At 44.1% G+C, this 19,754-nt stretch overlaps 1 protein-coding gene across 4 annotated transcripts in view; it reads right to left on the bottom strand.

The window, feature by feature from the left end:
* Positions 1 to 344: 344 nt before the first annotated feature.
* ABCA1 (ATP binding cassette subfamily A member 1) overlaps positions 345 to 19,754 on the bottom strand; it is a 99,002-nt gene continuing 79,592 nt past the window's right edge. For 3 of the 4 annotated variants that reach the window (XM_042787638.1, XM_042787637.1, XM_033009235.2), the window contains 24 exons: positions 19,179 to 19,292; positions 18,725 to 18,876; positions 18,148 to 18,272; positions 17,657 to 17,755; positions 16,288 to 16,477; positions 16,039 to 16,133; positions 15,597 to 15,629; positions 14,943 to 15,048; positions 14,160 to 14,234; positions 13,588 to 13,757; positions 12,484 to 12,661; positions 11,817 to 11,932; positions 11,584 to 11,728; positions 10,088 to 10,211; positions 8,374 to 8,503; positions 8,120 to 8,240; positions 7,880 to 7,942; positions 7,303 to 7,409; positions 6,742 to 6,883; positions 5,342 to 5,476; positions 4,477 to 4,580; positions 4,257 to 4,349; positions 3,832 to 4,075; positions 345 to 3,627 (listed from right to left, as the gene is read on the bottom strand). In XM_042787638.1, coding sequence (XP_042643572.1) covers positions 3,487 to 3,627; positions 3,832 to 4,075; positions 4,257 to 4,349; positions 4,477 to 4,580; positions 5,342 to 5,476; positions 6,742 to 6,883; positions 7,303 to 7,409; positions 7,880 to 7,942; positions 8,120 to 8,240; positions 8,374 to 8,503; positions 10,088 to 10,211; positions 11,584 to 11,728; positions 11,817 to 11,932; positions 12,484 to 12,661; positions 13,588 to 13,757; positions 14,160 to 14,234; positions 14,943 to 15,048; positions 15,597 to 15,629; positions 16,039 to 16,133; positions 16,288 to 16,477; positions 17,657 to 17,755; positions 18,148 to 18,272; positions 18,725 to 18,876; positions 19,179 to 19,292 — 3,002 coding nt within the window. In that variant the 3' untranslated portion in view covers positions 345 to 3,486. The remainder of the gene's footprint in view (positions 3,628 to 3,831; positions 4,076 to 4,256; positions 4,350 to 4,476; positions 4,581 to 5,341; positions 5,477 to 6,741; positions 6,884 to 7,302; positions 7,410 to 7,879; positions 7,943 to 8,119; positions 8,241 to 8,373; positions 8,504 to 10,087; positions 10,212 to 11,583; positions 11,729 to 11,816; positions 11,933 to 12,483; positions 12,662 to 13,587; positions 13,758 to 14,159; positions 14,235 to 14,942; positions 15,049 to 15,596; positions 15,630 to 16,038; positions 16,134 to 16,287; positions 16,478 to 17,656; positions 17,756 to 18,147; positions 18,273 to 18,724; positions 18,877 to 19,178; positions 19,293 to 19,754) is intronic. The other variant, XM_042787640.1, reaches the window with a different exon arrangement.

The following is a 19,754-nucleotide window of genomic DNA, read 5'->3' as shown; positions in this document are numbered from 1 at the left end:
CAAATTGCCAGGTCTCTGTAATGGAAACATTCAAAGGCAGGTACCTGATTTAGGATTTACACATCCAGATAAATTTGTTATGCTCTTCAGCTGGATTTGACAGTTACACTACTCACATTTTTCAGGAGTCACTGAAGATCTTTTTATTTACTAACTTTAGAAGCTTAAAGTTGCACTTGCCTTTCAAATCTTGTACCACCTCAGTTGCCTGAAAATAGTATATACCCTATGCTAACTTGTAGATACTGGAACTTGCTTGTACAATATGCAAAGTTCAAAACAAAGCTGGGCAAAACAAGAGCTTCTAACATCACTCCTCAAAAGAACATATGCAGAAATGATACTTTGAAGATCAATGGTGCCATAACAGCTTTATTTTTTACTTAATACAAGGCAATTAGAGTGCCTTTTAATACTTCACGTAACAGTTATTAGCAAATACAAATATATATACTTTTTTTTCTTTTAATCAAAATGTCCATTTAACGATTTAATTTAGAAATTTCAGTTGTGAAATCTCTCTAGATTTTTGCAAAGTTAACAGATATTCCAGTGCAAAAATAGATCCCATTACAGATAAGCATAAAGTGCTTGGAATGAAGGACCAACTATAATTCAGGAGGGAAGGATAAGCACGAAGTGGCGGTTTAACCATGGGGAAAATACAACTCCTTACTGAAATACAAATGTACTACAAAGAGGGATGCAATATGTCAATAGTAATAATGTTTAAATAAGTTAACACCTCAGTGCAGTTTCATTATCGAGTGGTTCATATACTGTATGTGACTCTAGAGTGATTTTTCCCCAACACACACTTAGAAGAGTAAATTAGTGGCTGTGTGAACTTAGTTCATGACAAATCTTCATGTGAGGGTTGCATTATGCTGTCTGTTCAGTACAAACAAGACGGATCAGAGCTGTAAAAGAGTTTGGTTAATATCCATGTTTATTGTAACATTTTGTCACAGGTAGACTCTGTATGAGCATGACAGTCACAGGGCAATAGGAATCAAGAATCTCTTTTTGGCGGGCTAAGGAAAGAGGATTAGGATGTAACTGTTGTTTCCTGCTAAATTAATCATTTACTTGAGCAGTTACAAAGAGCAAACCACAGCCCTTTCAGGACCAAATCTAAATCCTCCCAGAACTCGTTCTAGTTCTACATGCACTACTGTGGTGCAGTGCAAAACTTAAGCCCTTCACTTAGGTGACTTAATGCTGATTTGTAATAGTGATTTTTAGCAGTGGTAAGCCTTCAGTACATGCTACTTGTTTCAATGATACCATGACATACTTTCAGTCTGTTATAAAGAACTCATGGCTGTAGCTCAGCTGTTTAGTAATTTATATGCACCTGGAAGTCTGGTGTATTCATCACCCTGTAACTCAATCCCCATAGGGTGACAATGCCATAAAGGTAATAACAAAGCAGGTTTTGAGTGAGGTATACCAATCCCCATTACACTCCTTTCTTAATCCCCTTAGCAATGCATTATACAGATTTAAAAAAAAAAAAAAAAAAAAAAAAAAAAAAAAAGTATGAAAAAGGCACTTCAGCAGAGCATGTAGTAAGCTCTTACTTTATCCCAAGACAAGACACAGCAGGGACTGGGAACTTGTAATAAATATTCAACTGTTTTAAAAATGCTGAATTGGTCAGTGTTACCAAATATATCTGGAAATACATAATCAACCTTCTTCAGGCTCATGCCAGCCTCTTCACTATTTGTTGGGTATTCACAAAAGAAAACGGTGCATGATTGATTCATGGCAAAGTAGCATCAAGAACTAGTGCAGAACCTGTACGGGTGTTTAAGGCGGAGGCATGACATACAGTAATAGCCCAGGAACTGCAACTGGGTTCAAACCACATTACTGAACCTACTTCTGAATGTAAAAGCAAGACAAGAGGGGCCCATAAGTCTACTAATGAAAGCATACTCTTCCATTACTGTTGTACAATGTGAACAAGAATTGGCTGTTCTTACTGTATAATATCCCCTCTAATATTATTCTGGCTTTGAAAAACTTAATGACTGATGTAACTGTAGCACTACTATTCTGAACTATCTTGTTCTTCAAGGGGATTTTTACTGAAGTGGTTTGTCACATATATAATAAGGGTATATTCTCCAGTTAGGGATCACCTAATGCCTGAAACTACACTGCACAACAGAAGCAGAAACTTACACATTAATCTAATGTTATACCAGTTTCCAAACAGGAAAATTTTAGGTGAACAGCTTGCAGTAATTGCAGATAGCAGCTGATTGCTAGAGTCTGGAACTTAGTCAGATCATGAATGTAGCTATCACTGAATGGATAGAATGAGAGCATAGCATTGCAGGCATAATGTAAAGAAATACTGTGGCTACAAAGATCAACTGAAAGTATTTTCAATCCCTAATTATGCTACCTACCTATTTAAAAAGTCATAAATAATACTGTTAAAAATAGTCTACATCTCATTTCTAGTTTTATCTGGCAAAGCCAGAAATGGCAACATGCTTCTGCTAAGCAATAACTTCAGATGATGGGTACCTTTCTGGTGCAAAGCAGGGGTTAAAGAGCAGATATGACATATCTGAGTGACATCTCACAATTTAAAATTTGCTCTTGGCATTAGCAGCTTGTACAACTACTGAGTTTGCTGCGCTGGTCCAAACCCTATGTCTGCTTCTCACCCACTTCCTACTACCAGGTGTTCATGCAGCTGCTGCAGTACCTCAAAGGAGCAGGAGAGTACTTAACTATGCAAGAACCTAGTCAGAGTAGGTTATTGGCTGTGATGCTGGTGGGACAATTCTGTGCATTTGCAGGGTTCACCGTTCTGCAGATCATCACTTAATGATGGACATGTATGGATAAGATGGCCTGTCTCTTGACATCCCATTTACACTTTACTGCTTTGTGGCCCTATATTTGTCACCAACTGACCTACACCAGTCTAGGAACAGCAGCTGGTCAGGTAAGTTTTCACAACCTAAGGCTACAACACTGGTGGTGATTCTTCTTGCCACTGATTCTCTTGGTGCATTCATTGCCAGCAATGGATGTAGCACCAGGAAATTCCCACTCCTGACATTAATGTTTTAAAAATTAAAACATGCATGTCATATCTACAAATAACCACTGGCCACGATTCCTCAGTGAACTGTTTTTGCAACCCTAGTAAAACATACTGTACAGGACAAGATACAGTATGGTTGAAAGTCCACAGCATCTGGTGGGTGCTCTACCACAGCCTCAGAGTTATACTGTAATGAGCGAAGTTCAAGTCTTTCACTTGAGAACAGTACAAGACGACTTCATGAGGCACTGCCCCTGTAAAGGAATTTTGTTTTCATTGCATTGAACTGCATTGCATTGAATGGTTATCAGTAGAGTGTCCAGTTTCTCTTCCTCTAGCTTCTTCTTTGAGAGTATCCTATCCCAGGAAAAGGAAGTTTGCACGCTGCTCATAATTTCTTTTCTGAAATTGGCTCACACACAACTTTCTTTTACCTTTTCATCTTGCAGGAAGGAATTAAGGATTGCAATGTCTACCACAGTCTGGTTTTTGTGCAATGACAGATCCTTAGTGTGGTCATCATCGCTTTGGTCCTTAGCAAAATTTACAAATACCTACAAGAAAAAAGGCCATGTCACACATCACTCCAGATTTTCATTAATTCAGGGCATTTTCTACACTGGGCTTCCTGAACTAGTTTGGGGATTCAGCATCCTACTTTGCTGAAATGCCCTTAAAAGATAGGTCCAGTAAATTGGTGGATTTATTCCTACCTCTCCACAAAGAAACTTTTGGCAGACAGGCTACTAAAAACTTACTTGGTCAAGTGTGGTCTGAGAAACAGAGTAGTCTTCTATGTGGAGTCTCTTTTTGTTCTGTGAGAGAATACTAAATATTCTGGCCAAGGAGGATGGTGAAGAGGGAAGCTGGTACTGCAGCATATTCCGATGCTTTTCTTTTAGGACGCTTCCAGGGAAGGCATGCCCAAAGAACTCTTCAACAGGCTTCAGGTCTGGGTTTGCCCCTGCAATTCTCACCACTATGGTGTAACCATCTCCAAACCTGTAAACAAGGGGGCCAGCACAGGAGTTAAGTGCCTTTGAAACAGAAGTGCAGCTTAAAATCCAGCAGCATTTCCCATAGCCAGAATAGCAACTGGAAAGCTGCATAAGGAATTGAGTCTGACTGCATCTCCCTAAAAATGTAGACAACTCTGTAGTGCAAGTGAAAAGAAAATAGCTACCTGTTCTTTAAATGCTGGACACTGCCCAGACATCTGAATCGCCCATTGACCATTATCGCCATTCGAGTGCACAGGGCTTCACATTCTTCCATGCTGTGGGCAGAAGTAACCTCATCAGCACTGCAAGCAGCAGTGAAAGGCAGAACAGCCAAACAAAATTTAGCATCCAGCTCTGGTAGATGCAAAAGGCAGGGTATGATACAACTGAGCTGCTACTTGCCTGTGAGATGTGAGCACCACTGATCTCCCCTCTTTGATTACACTCAGAGCACAGTTCCACAAGAAACGACGTGCTTTGGGATCCATCCCTGTTGTTGGCTCATCCTGAAAAATATATACAAAAAACGGGTTATACTGTTACATTCTACTCACAAATACCTCATCTCTGAAATGACCTGTCCATTCTGATTTGCATACTGGAAATGTTGAAAATAATTAAGTTTGACTTATTTTCCAAAACCAGAAAGTAATTTATGCTCCAAATTTTAAATTAGCGAACATCTTTTTCAGAACCAAGGAGTACTGCTTATTCAGCAACTGTAACATGGTGAAATATCCAGTTCTAAAACACGTTAAAGTCAATTAGCTTGTTTAAATAAAGCACTAGACTACTTTCTCCTGCAATACGAACTTCAGTAATCTTAAATTTTGTCCTTCATTTTAATATAAAGATTCCTAAAATATTTATTTCCAATTTTCATTAAATTATTAAAAACACACTACTGATTCTCCTGCACAGTAAGATCCACTTCTGTCAGGCAGGAAGACTTATTTTTTTTGTAGGTGTAGAAATTTTTGCAACAGTACTAAGGTGGTGAAGATACTACACAGCTGGCAGTTTGGCATCATGTTTGAGATTCCCACTTCCCCAGTGATTTTTTAGAAGTAGAAGCCTGGAGGCATATTATAGCTTGCATCTACATTTAAATAGGGAATTTTTATTTCCATGTTCTCTTTGCTCATGTTTAAGTGACTAATGATGTGTTGTTTAAACATTAGTTGGCCATGAAATATCTAGTCTTCATTTGAACCTGATTTTTCTGTTTTGCAAGGAAAATGTTAATAAGCAAGGGTTTCAGACTCACCAGGAACACCACAGGTGGCCCTCCAATGAGGGCAATGGCTGTGGAGAGCTTGCGCCTGTTCCCTCCACTGTAATTCCCAGCATATTTTTCTCCGTATTTCACAAGGCCCAGTTTTCGAATTGCCCACTCACCAACCTACAAGAGGAAGCACACCACCATCTTTAATCAAGCACAGCAATGTCTACATAATTAGATTTTCCTTATGAGCTTTGGCTTCAAAAACATTTTTCAGAAGGGCCACTCATCTCAGGATCTAATGTGGCATGGATATGGGTTTTGAAACATGCTGTTCACCTCTAGATCAGGATATATGCAATCCTGCTCCTGGAAGGCCAGAAAATCAAATGACTGCAGCTTACTGGCCAGCAAGCATGAGTTCAACATCAGTTGAGCCATATTAACCACAGGTGTAATTCTCTTAGCAGCACTGCCTTTAGCTAGCTTACCAGTTGCTGTGGGCTTGCAGCAAGGTCACTGTCACTACGGACACACAGCAATCCCACTGTGGTATATCTTAGCCCTTCAGACAGATAGGGAGAATCTATCTGGTTCGTTATTCAAGAGTATTACTACTGGTGCCAAGAGGCAGGCATTGCTGCCCTGGGGACTAAAAAGCGTTAGGGGGAAGAGATTCAGCTACTACTCAGATCATACCCAGAACTGGGTCCCTTTTTATGTGGGACTGGTGGGAACATCACACAGAAGCACTTGGCAGCAACCTTTGAAGGAGCTTGCAGTTTTCACCCATCATCACTACTCTCAAAAAGGGATTCAAGCTACCTGGACACAGCCTAGGCACCAGATCAGGCCCTATACAAAGCACTGCGTTCAGATGTCATCTTCCTACCTACAGCAGTTCCTGTTCTGCTGCACCCAGGACACATAGTGAAAACTCAAGGAAGCAGCACTGAGAAGGGTGCTGTATGGTACTAGCAGCTGTCATTAATTGCCTAAAGACTGTTAGTGTAACCACATGTCTGAATACTGAAATAGCATCACTTTAATGATGCAGCATGAAATGATGCATCACTTGGAAAGATGTAACAGCCAGCATGAGGCTTCTGTTAAGATGTAGAGTGCTTGCTCCCTGGGACGACAGCAGTTGAGGTGCTGCATGACCTGCAGCTTCACAGCCCTTAAGCTTTTAAAGAAGTCATTCAGTGGAGAAGTGCATCCACTATGAGAATGCAGGACCCAAAGTATGTGACCTTCTATTTAGTACACTTTTTTAGGCAGCACTGAAAAAACACCACAACTTTGGTTTGCCCAAGAAGGAAAGGGGGGCAGATTTCACCATACAGTATCTTCAGCAGCTTCATGGCATTGCATATGTTCTAGGGAGAGTGCATGCAACCAGGAACAGTTGGTCACTGGGATGGGTCCTATGGTGTTTTGTTTACCTTGCAGACTTCTTTCTCTGGAACACCTCTCAGGAGTGCGAAGAACTCCAAGTGCTCTCGCCCCGTCAGCAGTTCATTAACAGCATCAAACTGTGGGCAGTAGCCCATGTTCTGGTGGACTTCTTGGATGTTGGACAATATACTGTGAAAGCAAAACTCCTTTGTTAGGTTTTCACAAGTTATTTTAGGTGTTAAAAGGAGGAAAGTGAAACTAGTTTTTGAATCCTTGAACTAACAAAAATACAGAATCCTAGAAATCCATCTCGGCCAAATTATTGTTTCTGTCTCCCCAACCCCGCCTTATTTTTTTAAATATGACATTTAACCATGAGAGGACAGGTATTCAGAAGTGACTACCAGACTAAATTACTTTTCCTAAGCCGCTGAAGTACTTTACTGGACTCAAAAAAGGGCTGAAACAGATGTCAGGAATTGAAAAAGGGAAAAGTGGGGCAGAGTTCAGACATGATGGAAGTGGAAGAAAGGCTGTGAAAACTGAAGGAGAAAGCAGCAGAGGACCTGCTTTGACACAAAGCAGAGGAAAGATGCATGGTCTTTCACCTGTTTCCTTTGAGGAAAGCTTCTCCTCCTGTCACATCTGTATCACCAGTTAGCATCTTAAAAGTGGATGACTTGCCAGCACCATTGACTCCCAGGAGCCCAAAGCACTGGGGATACAAAAGAGCAGATGAGCACAGTGTGTTCAGGATTCAGCATAATAATTTTCAGCACTGATAAGATGGGAAGGAACAAACTTGACCCTCAGGACAGCTGAAGGGAGTCTTCAGCGCATTTCCAGAAAAAAAAAAAACAAAACTTCTGGGCTTTCATTTAAAGTATAAATCTTTAGACTGGGAAAATGAAGGAACTGTGGTGCCACCTTGGTGCAGTGCCACCACAGCATTTCCGTGACAAACCTTGGAGAATAACAGAGATTGGCTTATGGTCCCAGACACTGAGAGTTCTGTATTTTCTTCAAAGACAGACACACAGAAACAGAAACTGCTTCAAATTCCAGGCAATTTCCTTTGATGTAATTTCAACATCATCTGTTTCTGATCTTACCCTACCCTTTGCTGTCTGTTGCTCTTACATACTGCAATAATAGCAAAACAATGAATTTGACAGATAAGCTTACCTCTCCAGGGGGGATTCCAACACAGATTCTATCAACTGCTGGCTTTCGCTTCATTCTGTAGATCTGAAAACAGAAGAAAAAGAAGAACAATGTCAAATAGAACTATAATTAGAGCTATAGATGTTCAACACTCCAAACATGCTCCAGTTTTGACCCCAATAAATTCCTCTGAATAAGGATTCTGGTGAACTGCATAGTTTTGTGCCAACAGGTCTTAGGAATGCAGAACTTTTCTGTCACCTTGGTTAGCTCCTTGATTTCCAAGATGTCACTCTGTCCTCCTCCACTAATTATCCTCTGCCTCTCTCTGGTTACATCCTCATCTTCATCATTCACCGGAGGCAGCTTGGCATAGACAGGCCTGGAGAGAGCAACATGATAAAGTCTTAGCAGAAGATGACAGGGCCCCCCTAGTTCATACTCTCCCCACTTCATGGAGGTCACCAATGAAAACTTCACCTGCCTACAGTGGTGAAGCGGAGCAGACAACCTACCTGGGTTTGATGAAGAACCTGTACTGGATGAGCACTGTGATGAGGAAAAAGACAACGCCCTCTACTGCCATGGCAAAGAGGTTCCTTCCCACCAGGTCCCATGACAGAGGGGACACAAAACGATTTTCTCCTGTCAAAATGAAATGAAGAGCACAGTCACCTTTCCAGAGCAATGGGAACAGGCTAGCATTTCTTCCTGCAGAGCTCACCAAGCTGGGTACCAGGGCAACTGGAGAGCAGCGAGTGGGAGGAGGGAAGGGATGGACCACAGAAGGGGCCAGTTGTTGCTGCATGCACATTTCTTACTGCAATGAAGTTGGGACTTGGTGTGTTGGGTTTTTGAGGTGGGATTTTTGGTAGAAGGGAAAGGGGATACAGCAGTGGCCCCTGTGAGAAGCTTCTCAGAGCTCAGCCTGCTCCAAGTCAGACCCACCTCTGGCCAGGGCCAAACCAATTAAGTGATGGTGGTTGTGCCTCCGCAAGAATGTATTTAAGAAGGGGAACCTGAGAGAGGATTGGGACTTATGAGGAGGAGTTACAAGAAGGACTAACACCCAGGTCAGTGGAAGGAAGGAGAAGGAAGTGGGGAAGGTACACCAGAGCAGAGACACCTGTATCCTGTGGTGAGATGGCATGGAGGTCCATGGTAGAGCAGAAGGCAGACCTGAAGCCTGTGGAGGAGCCAACACTGGGACAGGCATCTGCACTTAAAGGAAGCTGGGACTCTGAAGGGAGAAGTGGGCCCTGCTGTTGTAGTTCAGCACTGGGAGGACTGCAACACGTGGGGGTGACCCACACTGGATCAGCATGGTAATGGCTGCATCCCGTGGGAAGGACTCACTCCAGAGAAGGTTCATGGAGCACTGTCTCCAGTGAGAGGGGAGCCAGGTGGAGCAGGGGATGAATGTGCAGCATTCACTCCAACTCCTGAGAAAGAAGGAGCGGCGAGCTGACTGTAAACCTCATCCCCTGCCCCCCGCACCACTGGGGGGGAGGAGGTAGAGAGATCATGAGCAGACCTGAGCCTGGGAAGAAGGGAGGGGTGGTGTGGTGTTTTTTTGGATGTGGTGGTGTTTCTTACTATCCTACCTTGACTGTTAAGTGTTGTCTTTGTTAGCGTTTGAATTAAAGTGATGTGGTTTTTTAATTCCCCTAATGTGAGTGAGCATCCCTCCCTGATCCATTTGGATTCCTGGCTTCCTGATCCATTTCGCTTAATTTTTATTTTTCCCATTCCTGAGACAGGAATGGGTGAATGCATGGGGCTCAGTTGCGCTCTGGGCTCAAACCACAACATTTGGGCCCAGAGACTTGTCTGCCAAAGAAGAGCTGGTTCCCTTTCCCAAAAGGTTAGAGAAGAACAGAAAGACTGTGACTCAGGCCCAGAAAAAAATATCCAGCATTCCAGAATCTCAGCCACTCCTTACACCTGGCCTAATGAATCCCTCCATACAATTGGCCTTATGCATTTTTATTTCATGCCCCTAAAACCAAAAAAACTTTTGGGATCTATCTACTAGGCTCTCTTCAGTCCTTATAACAACCTAAAGAGGACAGCTGTGGAGACTTGCCAGCTTTGACCAGATCTGTGCTGCAAACTGTGCACTTTCAGTTCCTGAAAAGTCAGTGGAGCAAAGGGTGCTCATCCAGAGCAGACTCAAGCTTTCCCTGTTCAGTTCAGGCTGCTGTCCCTGTGATACACAATTTCACTTACCAAACCTCTCCAGAGCATCAGCCATGGCCTGGTTTTTCACCATGTCAATGAGTCCCCGCCCCAGGCAGAAGTGAGGGAAGATGAGGAAGACAGACTTCAGGATGTCATTGATGTTGTTCAGCTTCTGTTAATACAAAAATTAAGTGCCATTGAGCCATCTGAGCAGAAAGCTGCCACCACCTGCCAAGTGTAGCCCATATTGTGATTGACCTCTCCCTGCCCCAACAATAAAACCCATGTTGTGATTGACCTCTACCTCCCCCAAAAGTGTAAGCCCACGAAAATGCAAGGATTAGAAATGCTCTCTCAAGAGCCAGTGCCATGGGTCCTCTGACAGTCAGTGCTGTTGTATTGCTCAAGAAGCTATTAATACAAGCAACCTGCACCAAAGGAGAGATTCCTCCAAACGCTCACAGTCTAAACTACAGTGCCTGCAAACCATAACAAGCAGAAAGGCTACAGGCTGAGCAGACAGGAAAGGTGTACTTGAACAGACTGGTTATTTCAGTGGCTGTGGGTAGCCCCTCACTACTTCATATTGGAGTCTCTAATTCTTTCTAATCCCGTCTTCCAGTTGCCTTAGTCCACAGGTTGGACTGACAGCAGCCTGAGGAGAGGTTGCGTTCTGCCAGGCACTTTTCTTCAAGCATATACATGTCTTTAATGAGCTAAAACAGGCCTTGTAACAAAAGGGACCATCATCAGGGACTGCCTCCTTATGCCCACAGACAGTGGTATAATCAACAGGTAATTCCCACAGGGTCTCCTCAACCTTCTCCCACAAGGAACACTCCATACTTGTGTGGGTCAAATGGGGCCTGCTAAGACATCTTGTTTTGCATACAGGCATGAGAGGAACTTGCACCTTTCCCAGTAGGCATCTGGCTTTGAAAAAACTGAAGTTTTAATGGTTGGATTCATTGATCTTCAAGGTATTTTCCAACCTAAATGATTCTATGACTCTGTGAGACGCATAAGTTGCCAATACAGTTAAGAGATGTAGCTACCACAGGAAACAGAACTGAGGGCAACTAAATGCTCAAGTGGTTGAAATGGCCTGTAGTAGACAGAAACTGCCCCTTACGAAGAACATACAGGAAATTTCTTTTGAACATAAAATAGTTTCATTTTTTTTTTTTTTCACCCTAAGGGTGATTGAGAAGGGTAAGAGGTTGCCAGAGGGACTGTGGAGTCTCCATCCCTGGAAATGTTCAAAACCTGATGGCCCTGAGCAACCTGCTCCAACTGACACTACTCAGAGGTTGGACTACACAATCTCAGGAGGTTCCTTCTCACTTTAACTATTTTGTGAACATTGCTAAAGTGGGCTTTAACCTATTTCCATCAGAACTTGTATTTAAACTGCTGCAGTAGCTAATAGATACAGGCTGGAGGCTTAGCCTTGCTGGAGAACTGGCTGCTAAAGGCAACGTGGCACCAACATGGAACTAGATTGTAGCAGCACAAGGCAGTGAGGAGCTTATGGTGAAACATACGTTGTTGGTGAAGAGCTCCAGGACAAAGGTGGCCACACTACCATTGATACCAATGAAGAGGTTCACACTGGTCAGCACAACGTATGCTGTGCTGGGGATTTTGAACACGAAGGAGGCTGGATACATGAGAGGGGTGATGGACCACCTGGCAAAAGGAAAGGCAGCAACATCAGGTAAGAACCTTCCAAGCTCAAGAGCATTCCTAGTCATCCTTCTGACAAGAAATCCCTTACCCATAGAGAAACAGAAGGAGAGCCAGCACAGGCAAGTTGGAGGAGGATACATAGGACTTCTGCTGGAAACAGATGAAGATGATGATGACTAGCGTAGCTGGAACAATGTAGTTGCACTGGAAGGTGAAAAATAGAGCTTAGATTTGTTTCCAGATGACAAAAAAAGAAAGGTCTCCTTCTGCTCTGAACCAATGGTTTTCAACATTCTTCAGTGTTCCCAAAGCTGTTTCCAATGGGATACTCTTAGGAGTGTCGCATGTGTGAAGTACCATGTAATACACGTTAATTTACATTTCTTGGTCCCTCTAGATGTAGTCATTAGTCTCCCAGAGGTTCTGGGCACCACAGGTTGAAAAAACATGATTTGAACAGAATGGAACAAGGGTCTACACAAGCAAACATTTTGGGGCAGGTATTTTAAAGCAACATAATAAATGCTGATGATTGAGCTTATGGTTGCCCTCCCATCCTCTGTTCAGTGTTCCTTGTCCCATTGAGGTGAACCACTGCCCCAGGAGAATAAATACAAAACAGACATAGGTACAGCAGTTATTCATTGAACTAACAGGGCACCCACTGGCCCCAACTGCACTTTGCAGTTCAAGTGCAATGGATACCCTGCAAACACAGAATGGGGGACAGTTTAGCACAGTCACAAAACCCTTACCATATCCCAGACAAAGTTGGCCAGCCAGTAAATCACAGGCTTCACACCACTGATGAACTGCAAATGTTTAGCCTTGCTGACACGTTCTTGGATGAGGAAGACCACAAAGCTGGCAGGAACAAAGGACATGGCAAAGATCACACAGATGGAGACTAGGACATCCACAGAGGTGGTCATCCTGGACAAAAAAAAAAGAGGAAATCAAAGTGTTTGCATGCTGGTGCTGGCTCATTTGAGATGAAATGAGGCAAATCATCCAGGGCAGTGCAGAAATCATTTCTCCTTCTGCTGTCCCTGTTTTGCAGGGTAAAGGATGACCACATCAGGCTGTCTTAACTGCACAGTTTTTCTCCAGCCATATAACAAAGGAAACATGCACAGCCTGTTGGAATCTCAAGGACAGCACCACAATCTGAATACGGGGTGGTAATTTGCATAATAGACTGCTTTCTGCCTTCCTTACCACCACCACTTTGTTTCACATTTAATGCATTTCTTGGGGTTGTTGGGGGTTTGTCTTTTTTTTTTTTTGGTGGTGTTTAAAGTTCAGAGGTATCGGACTGTCATCTGCCACTGCTCTAAGATTTTAAGGGTGTATCTGCAGACAGCTTATGAGTCCTGACTCTGGTTGTGGTAGTAGTGGACTAGTCAATGCCACTGTGTAGTAAGCCCTGTGCATTACTGTATGCCTCTCAGGTTGAGACAGCATGTAAAACTGAACAGGATCTATCAATGGTTCCTCGTCAAGCAGTGGCACTTTGAGACAAAAGAATGACCACATTCATGGCGAGCTGCCTTTCTGGATATGGCCAAGAGGAATTTTTCAAGTAGCAGAAGGTGTGAAGGTTACACTGGTTCTTAGAAACTGCAGCTTCCAGGGACTCAGAGACAGAAAGTTTGCACAGCAGTGCTATTCAACAGCAAGTGCTTAACAGCACATGTTGCCAGCTGCTCAGACCACAGAAAATGAGGCCAGCACATTAGAGCTTAAATGCTACAGACCACTGAGTGTCCACCAGTGAGACTAAAGCCTCCCATATTGCCTGTTTCCTGTAATCAACAGCTGATGACCCCAAACCCATCCGCATTCATGTCAGGACTTACAGGGCCACTTCAGAGAGCTGCTGCTTGGTGAGGTTGAGTGGGTGGTTGAAGGCAGTGATCCCATAAGCACTAGGGTTTTTGCCCTCCTGCAGGTTGGCCCTAAGGATGGCATTGTTGATTACATTCAGGAAGGACGCAATGGCATGCCAGCCTTTGTTATTGAACCACACCTGCAAGAGACCACATCAGCATCAGAAAGGTATCAGGTATATCAACTACCCAACAGGCTCCTAAGCCCTGCAGAACATCCCTTCCTCTATTGAGAGCATGCAATTTCTTTCCACATCCTTCCAGCTAGTTTGCTCAGGGACAGAACATACAATTTGATCAATAACCACAAGAGGCTGCTGGAAGCTAGCACTGATCCAGCACTGTACTCCTTCTGGGCCTTAGGCCTAGATGCTAAGGGAGAAACCCACAATACAAGCTGCATTTGCTCCACTAGCAAATATGGAGAGCTCTGGTCTGCACAGTTGTCCAAGGCAAACTGCTGTGACTTTGCTAACTAAAAATAACTCCAGGTTACCAGAGCCTCAAATAGCTGGCACAGCATTGAAGATTTGTTAATTTACCTTCACGTTGTTCTTAGTATCCAAGCCTTTCATGAAACTTGACAAGCTGTTGAGAAACCGATCTCCAGAACTCCCCTGCAAACAGCAGAGAGACAGTTACTTCCCCTCTAAGAGTACTTTTAGTCACATCCTATAGTCTTGCAGGGGTCACACTATGTTTCTCACATCTCTGACAATTTTCTTTCCATTCTTCAGCCTGTATCTGCTAAGCTGGATGTGGTAAGAAGGCTGAGAAACCGCAGCTTTTCTCCCTGCTTTCCTTTCTTCAGTCCCACTGGTAAGAAAGGTCAGCCTTAGGCCTGCTTTTTTCCCAGCAGTATTAACCAGGGTTGCAGGCAAACTTTGAAGATATTGCAGCCCACAGACAGTCTCAGAAGAAAGCAGTAGCCCAAATTGTCTTCGGAGCCAAGGCAGACTCAGCACAGGAGGGCTCAACTGAGGTTTTGAAGGAGGTGGCAACCACTTGTGAATTCCCTGAGACAGCCTGCCCTGTCCTGCCACAAAACACTCAGAGGTGTCTGTAATCCCTGCTGGTTTGCAACTGGTGTTGAGTAGAACCCACACCAGCAATGTGGGCTGTGTAAGCCTCAGCTGAGTGTGTCCCCAAGCCTTCTGCTACTCCCAGGCACCAGCCTGGGAGGCCCCAGCTCAGAGACAATGGAGAGAAGCCACTGAACACAGCTAACATACACATGCTCCTCATTTTATGGCTTCCAAGTAATTTCCCAAGTAACAAAACTCCGACATTAGTGCATCCTGGGTTTATGGGGAACAGCTGCTCACCTGTGTTAGCTCCAAGATTTTCTTCACCTGTTTAATGGCATCAGTGACTTCGTGGCTTGGAGGAAGCATGAGGGAGCTGCTGGCTCCCAAGGAAAAGCCGCCATACCTGAAAATTCAGATAGAAAGTGATGCTAAGACCTGACTATTCACTGACCTCCAGAAAATGCCATTCCTCCTCCCTCCCCAGATGTCTGCACTATATCCAAAGCACATGTCTCCACTCTTACATGAAAGGATGACTTTGATCTTTCTTCACTGCTGCTTAGTCATGATGTCTCCTACTCCTTGTTTCTGGGGTTAAATACCTATCTTATGATTGCTCAGTGTGCTGTTTCATTTAATGAATGCAGCTATCCTTTGCTGCCAGACATGTCCCTGCTTCCCTTGCTTGGAAGAATAACACCTCCCAGAATGGAGTACCAGTAGGCTGGTCCTTCAAATCTTTTCAAGCAAATACTGCTCTCCACATAAGGTAGGCATACTTTCCAGTGATGTGCTCTGTTGTTGTTCCAGTTTATCCTTAAACATGCTCCCTCGACATTTAGCAGTTGAGTCATATAAAACAAACTGCAAAGCGAAGTGGGTTTGTCCTGCTTAATACAGTGCTGAAGGGTTAGTGGACACATACAAGGTAGAGAAAATGCAATAACTTACCTGAATTCATTCACCCAAATCTTATTCTTTAAGCTGTAAAGACAAAAAAGAAAGCTGATGTATAATACACAGAGCAGGAGGAGAGACAGATCTACCACCAGTGACTGCCAGCACATATCCAGGGAAGAGTGTAATAGCCTCTCACATCTGGCATTTGTCCCACTGTTCCTCTTCAGTGTAATCTCTAGGATTGGTGTCCAGACTTTCCCTGTACTCTGCCTACAAGGCTCAGGACTCGCCCCTCAGAGCTACCACAGCATCATTAAAAAAGCAGAAACACCACTTGAGCTGTGGATCAGGACAGTCTGAGAAGCCGAGTGGGTCTGGCCCACTGCTGAAGAGTTTGGGTTGTCCAGACCTGTTTGCCTGATCTGTGTAGCATCCCCCATACAGCAAGCAGCATGTGGTGGGGAGAGAAGGGAAAAGGTGTGTTCAACACTACCTTTTCGCAATGATCTGCACATAGGTCTTCACTAGGTAGTCCGATATATTGCGGCCTGTCAGATTCTGGAGGATGTCAGCAGTGTCTTGCTCACGCTGGCATCACCATGGAAAACAGATAAAAGCCCATCAGAAAACACAGATGCAGAGTCAAACAAACTGTGTGCAGTGCTGCACACAAGAATCACACCCAGCTGCTCTGCTCTCCAGGAGCACCCCTCATTGCAGTACCACTGAGCCCCCTCCTAACCTGTGGCGGTGGCAGCCCGCCTGCACCAGCGGGGCACACAGGCAGCATCTTCTTGATCTTCTCACTGCTGCACTCACAAGATGGTGAAGGATTCTCCATGCTCCAGTTGCCTTTCAAAAAGATGTCCAGGACCGAGTCCGGGACTGAAGCAGTGGTCCATTCCCTCTGCCCCACAGAGCAAGGAGTGTCTCTGGGTCAGGAAATAGGCAAGGCAAATGCGTTTTTTAGAACTATGATGGCCTTTGTTTACAAGCCATATAAATAACAGACACCACAGTCCCCAGAAGAGGCAGCCTGTTTTTGAGAGGAGCCTGACCTCACCAGCACAAACAGCTCTGAGCAACAGACCAGGCTGTGCAGCTTCTAACATATCTGAGTGCCAAAGAGACTGAGGCTGGCCAACACTGAGTAGTGCCAGACACTCCCCTCTTCTCATTCGCTCTGCAGCACATCAGTGCTTTATTTTAGTCAGTTCCAGCACACACAGCATCGAGAGTTCAAGGAACCCTTGGACAATGATCTTAGTCATATGGTTTAGCTTAAGTAGTTCTGCAAGGAGCAGGGAATTGTACTCAATGGTCCTTATAGGTGTCTTACAACTCAAGATAATCTATGAATCTAAGATCATGGCAGACAGTCCTTGGATGACATTTCTGCCTTTGGAGTACCAGAATACGGCTGTTCCCCAAGGCAGCATCAGTGGGCAGCCTCCTCCCTGTGCCTCATGGACGGTGCTCCTGTGTCTGTTTTGCAGGACACAGCTTACTTTCCACAACTGGCCAGCACATAGGGTCCCTTGCTCCCCTCCCAGTCATCCTGTGAACAAAAGCTGCAGTTCTTCTAGACTAGAGACACACCATCCTGGATTCTGTATACCTTTCTTCTGCACTCACAGCCTGGATCTTCAGTGATCTGCCCAAGGCCATGCAGCAAGTCAGTAGCAGAGCTAGGAAACACCAATGCTGTCTGGCTCTCCACTCTTTCTGCTGGTGTTTGTGGGGTTCTAACCTAGGTTTCCAGTGCAGCTATAAACAAGGGACTGTGCAATGGGAATAGCTACAGTCAGTAACATACAGCAACATGACAAGATCCTTTTCCATGTTCAGGACCAAACAGTAATTTGAGGCACAGACTACTGTCTCCATCTCTGTCAGTAACAGTCTGCATTCAGACCTCACTCCCTCACCATGCTGAGGGCTGGTAACTATCTAAAAGGTTCTGAGCAGAAAAATGGAATGTAATTGCAGCTCTTTTCACTTAAATCCTACTCTGGCAACACATGACTATCATTCCCTAAAGCCAGCTAAATCTACTGGGTGACCAGAAGCTGAGGCTGGGCTTTCTCTTCCCAGTCTGGAGCAATACTTACGGGATGGAGTGTCCCTGCATACAGCGTGTTCCAAAACCAGGCTTATTGAGAAGGGCATCCAAAAGCCTCTGAGTGCCTGTATCTTCTGGAGCATCATTGCTATGGGTACAGCAGAGAAACACTATCAGGTCAGTGGGATAACAGGCACACAGCAAAAGCAGCAGCAGAGAAAGGCAGAGAGCTCAGGAAAGGATATGGGTAGAGATTTCCCTTTGAAGAACACTTGGCCTAGGAGTACACATACACTCCTGGTCTTTATGCATAGTATTACTACAGTCACAGCACCATTCAGAAACAGGTATGGCCTTGCCAGTAGTTAGAGTTGGCATTTAAAGATCCAAAAATGAAATACCAGGACTCTTAAAAAGTGCTTCTGAACTAAGCACAGAAAACAAATTTAATCATCCTGATGAGGAACTCAGTAACTCACGCTTGCAGAGAAGAACAGAATTGTAGGATTCAGCACCATTTCCGGGCCACAAGAAACATACCTAATAAAAGTGTACTGCTCATCATACATCCAGGGCTGTAATTCCAGGCTGGGATACTTCCCAAAGGGAGGAACGATCAGGCTGAACATGAGAGCAATGCACACAAAGACAGCTGGTAGCACAATCTGAAATCGCAAGGAAAGAGTAAACCTTTTTTAAAGCGAATGTTCCCAAAGGCATCAGCAGCTACATGTGAGTCACTTAATGGATCAAAACTTATTCAAAGTTTTCCAGGAAGGTCTTTGCTATTTACACCAAGACATTGCTAGACACCAATACAAGACCTATCCTGGCATTCAATCAGAATGCAGAGGATTCAGCCTGCAAATGCTGCTCTTGAGGCCAAATTTGGATTTGAACCTTAGTTGCATTCTTGCTGTGGAAGAATGCTGTAACCACTTGGTTATCATGTAACTTCTTCCACTTGCACAGGCCCCCTTTTGCTCAGATGTGCAGTGAAGACCAGTTTTTGTTATCTGTATTTCCTTAAGGTTTTCTCCCCACCTTCAACTCTGAATAAATTCATGGTCCAGAGGTGTCTCTGCTGAGGGACCCTGCACATGTTGGATGCTCTCACCTGAGCAAAGAAGCCCTTTCGGCTTCTCTTGGCAATAAGCAGCCTCTTCCACAACAGAGCCATGAACTGCTGCTGGGTAAGCTTCCAGCCTCTCATCTGGTAGGAGCCTTTCCCATCCATGCCACTGAGAAGGTCTGTCTCTCTGGATTCTGCTAGCAAGAGAAATAACCATCATTCAAAACTCACAGAGATGTTCTCTGGGCACTTATGTGCTGGAGACACAGGGTGACGGCTGGAGCACTCATCAAAAAAAACAGAGTGGTGAGCAGACATGGCAACAGAAATTCACATTAATGCATTTTCACCCTTATCTCTCTGAGCCTTGGTGGGAGGACTGAGCAGGCCCACTATTCCTAAAGGCAAAACACCACTCCCTTTGGCAGTCTCAGCCTGTGGTATTTATTATATGAAAGAGTGTCCACAAGAAGAGAACAGGCTTGAGCCCCAGCAATACCTGGATCTATGTCTGAATCATTAGGATCAAACACATCATCTTCAGTAAATGGACGAAGGCAGCTCTGTCTGTCTCCAAACACACGCCTGTTTCTTCTGGCTGGCAGTGTCCCATCTGAAAATAACGCAGTTATGATCAGTTGAACTAATCTCCAATTAGTCCCAGAAAAATCAGAGCATTATCATACTCATTTTATATGTTTTACATTTGCAAACTGAAGAGTTGGTCTGGAGTGACTCCAGTGCAGGTATAAGTAAAACCAAGACTGTTATTCTGCAAGGGTCACCTTTTATGCACCATTTTTTGTGTGCTGTCCTATAAGTTTCTTCCAGGGCACTGGACACTTTTCATTTAGCCATGGAAATGGCAGGCTACACTCTAAGAAAATTCTCACCTAGTATGCATACAACTCCAAGCACAATTTGCTAGCACTAGTTTATCGGGAAATGCTGGCACAGGCACTTAGTGTAGCAAGCTGCTCTTGGAAAGAGGAAGTCATTTGGTCCCTACTGTGGCATGACTCTGTCAAGAGTTTTGCCTATTCGTTAGAACAGACAATAGTGTCAGTCAAGTAAT

The sequence above is a fragment of the Tyto alba genome, unplaced genomic scaffold, assembly GCF_018691265.1.
Source record: "Tyto alba isolate M040663 unplaced genomic scaffold, T.alba_DEE_v4.0 Super-Scaffold_13, whole genome shotgun sequence".
Taxonomy (NCBI): Eukaryota; Metazoa; Chordata; class Aves; order Strigiformes; family Tytonidae; genus Tyto; species Tyto alba.
This window is presented reverse-complemented; position numbering and strand designations above follow the sequence as displayed.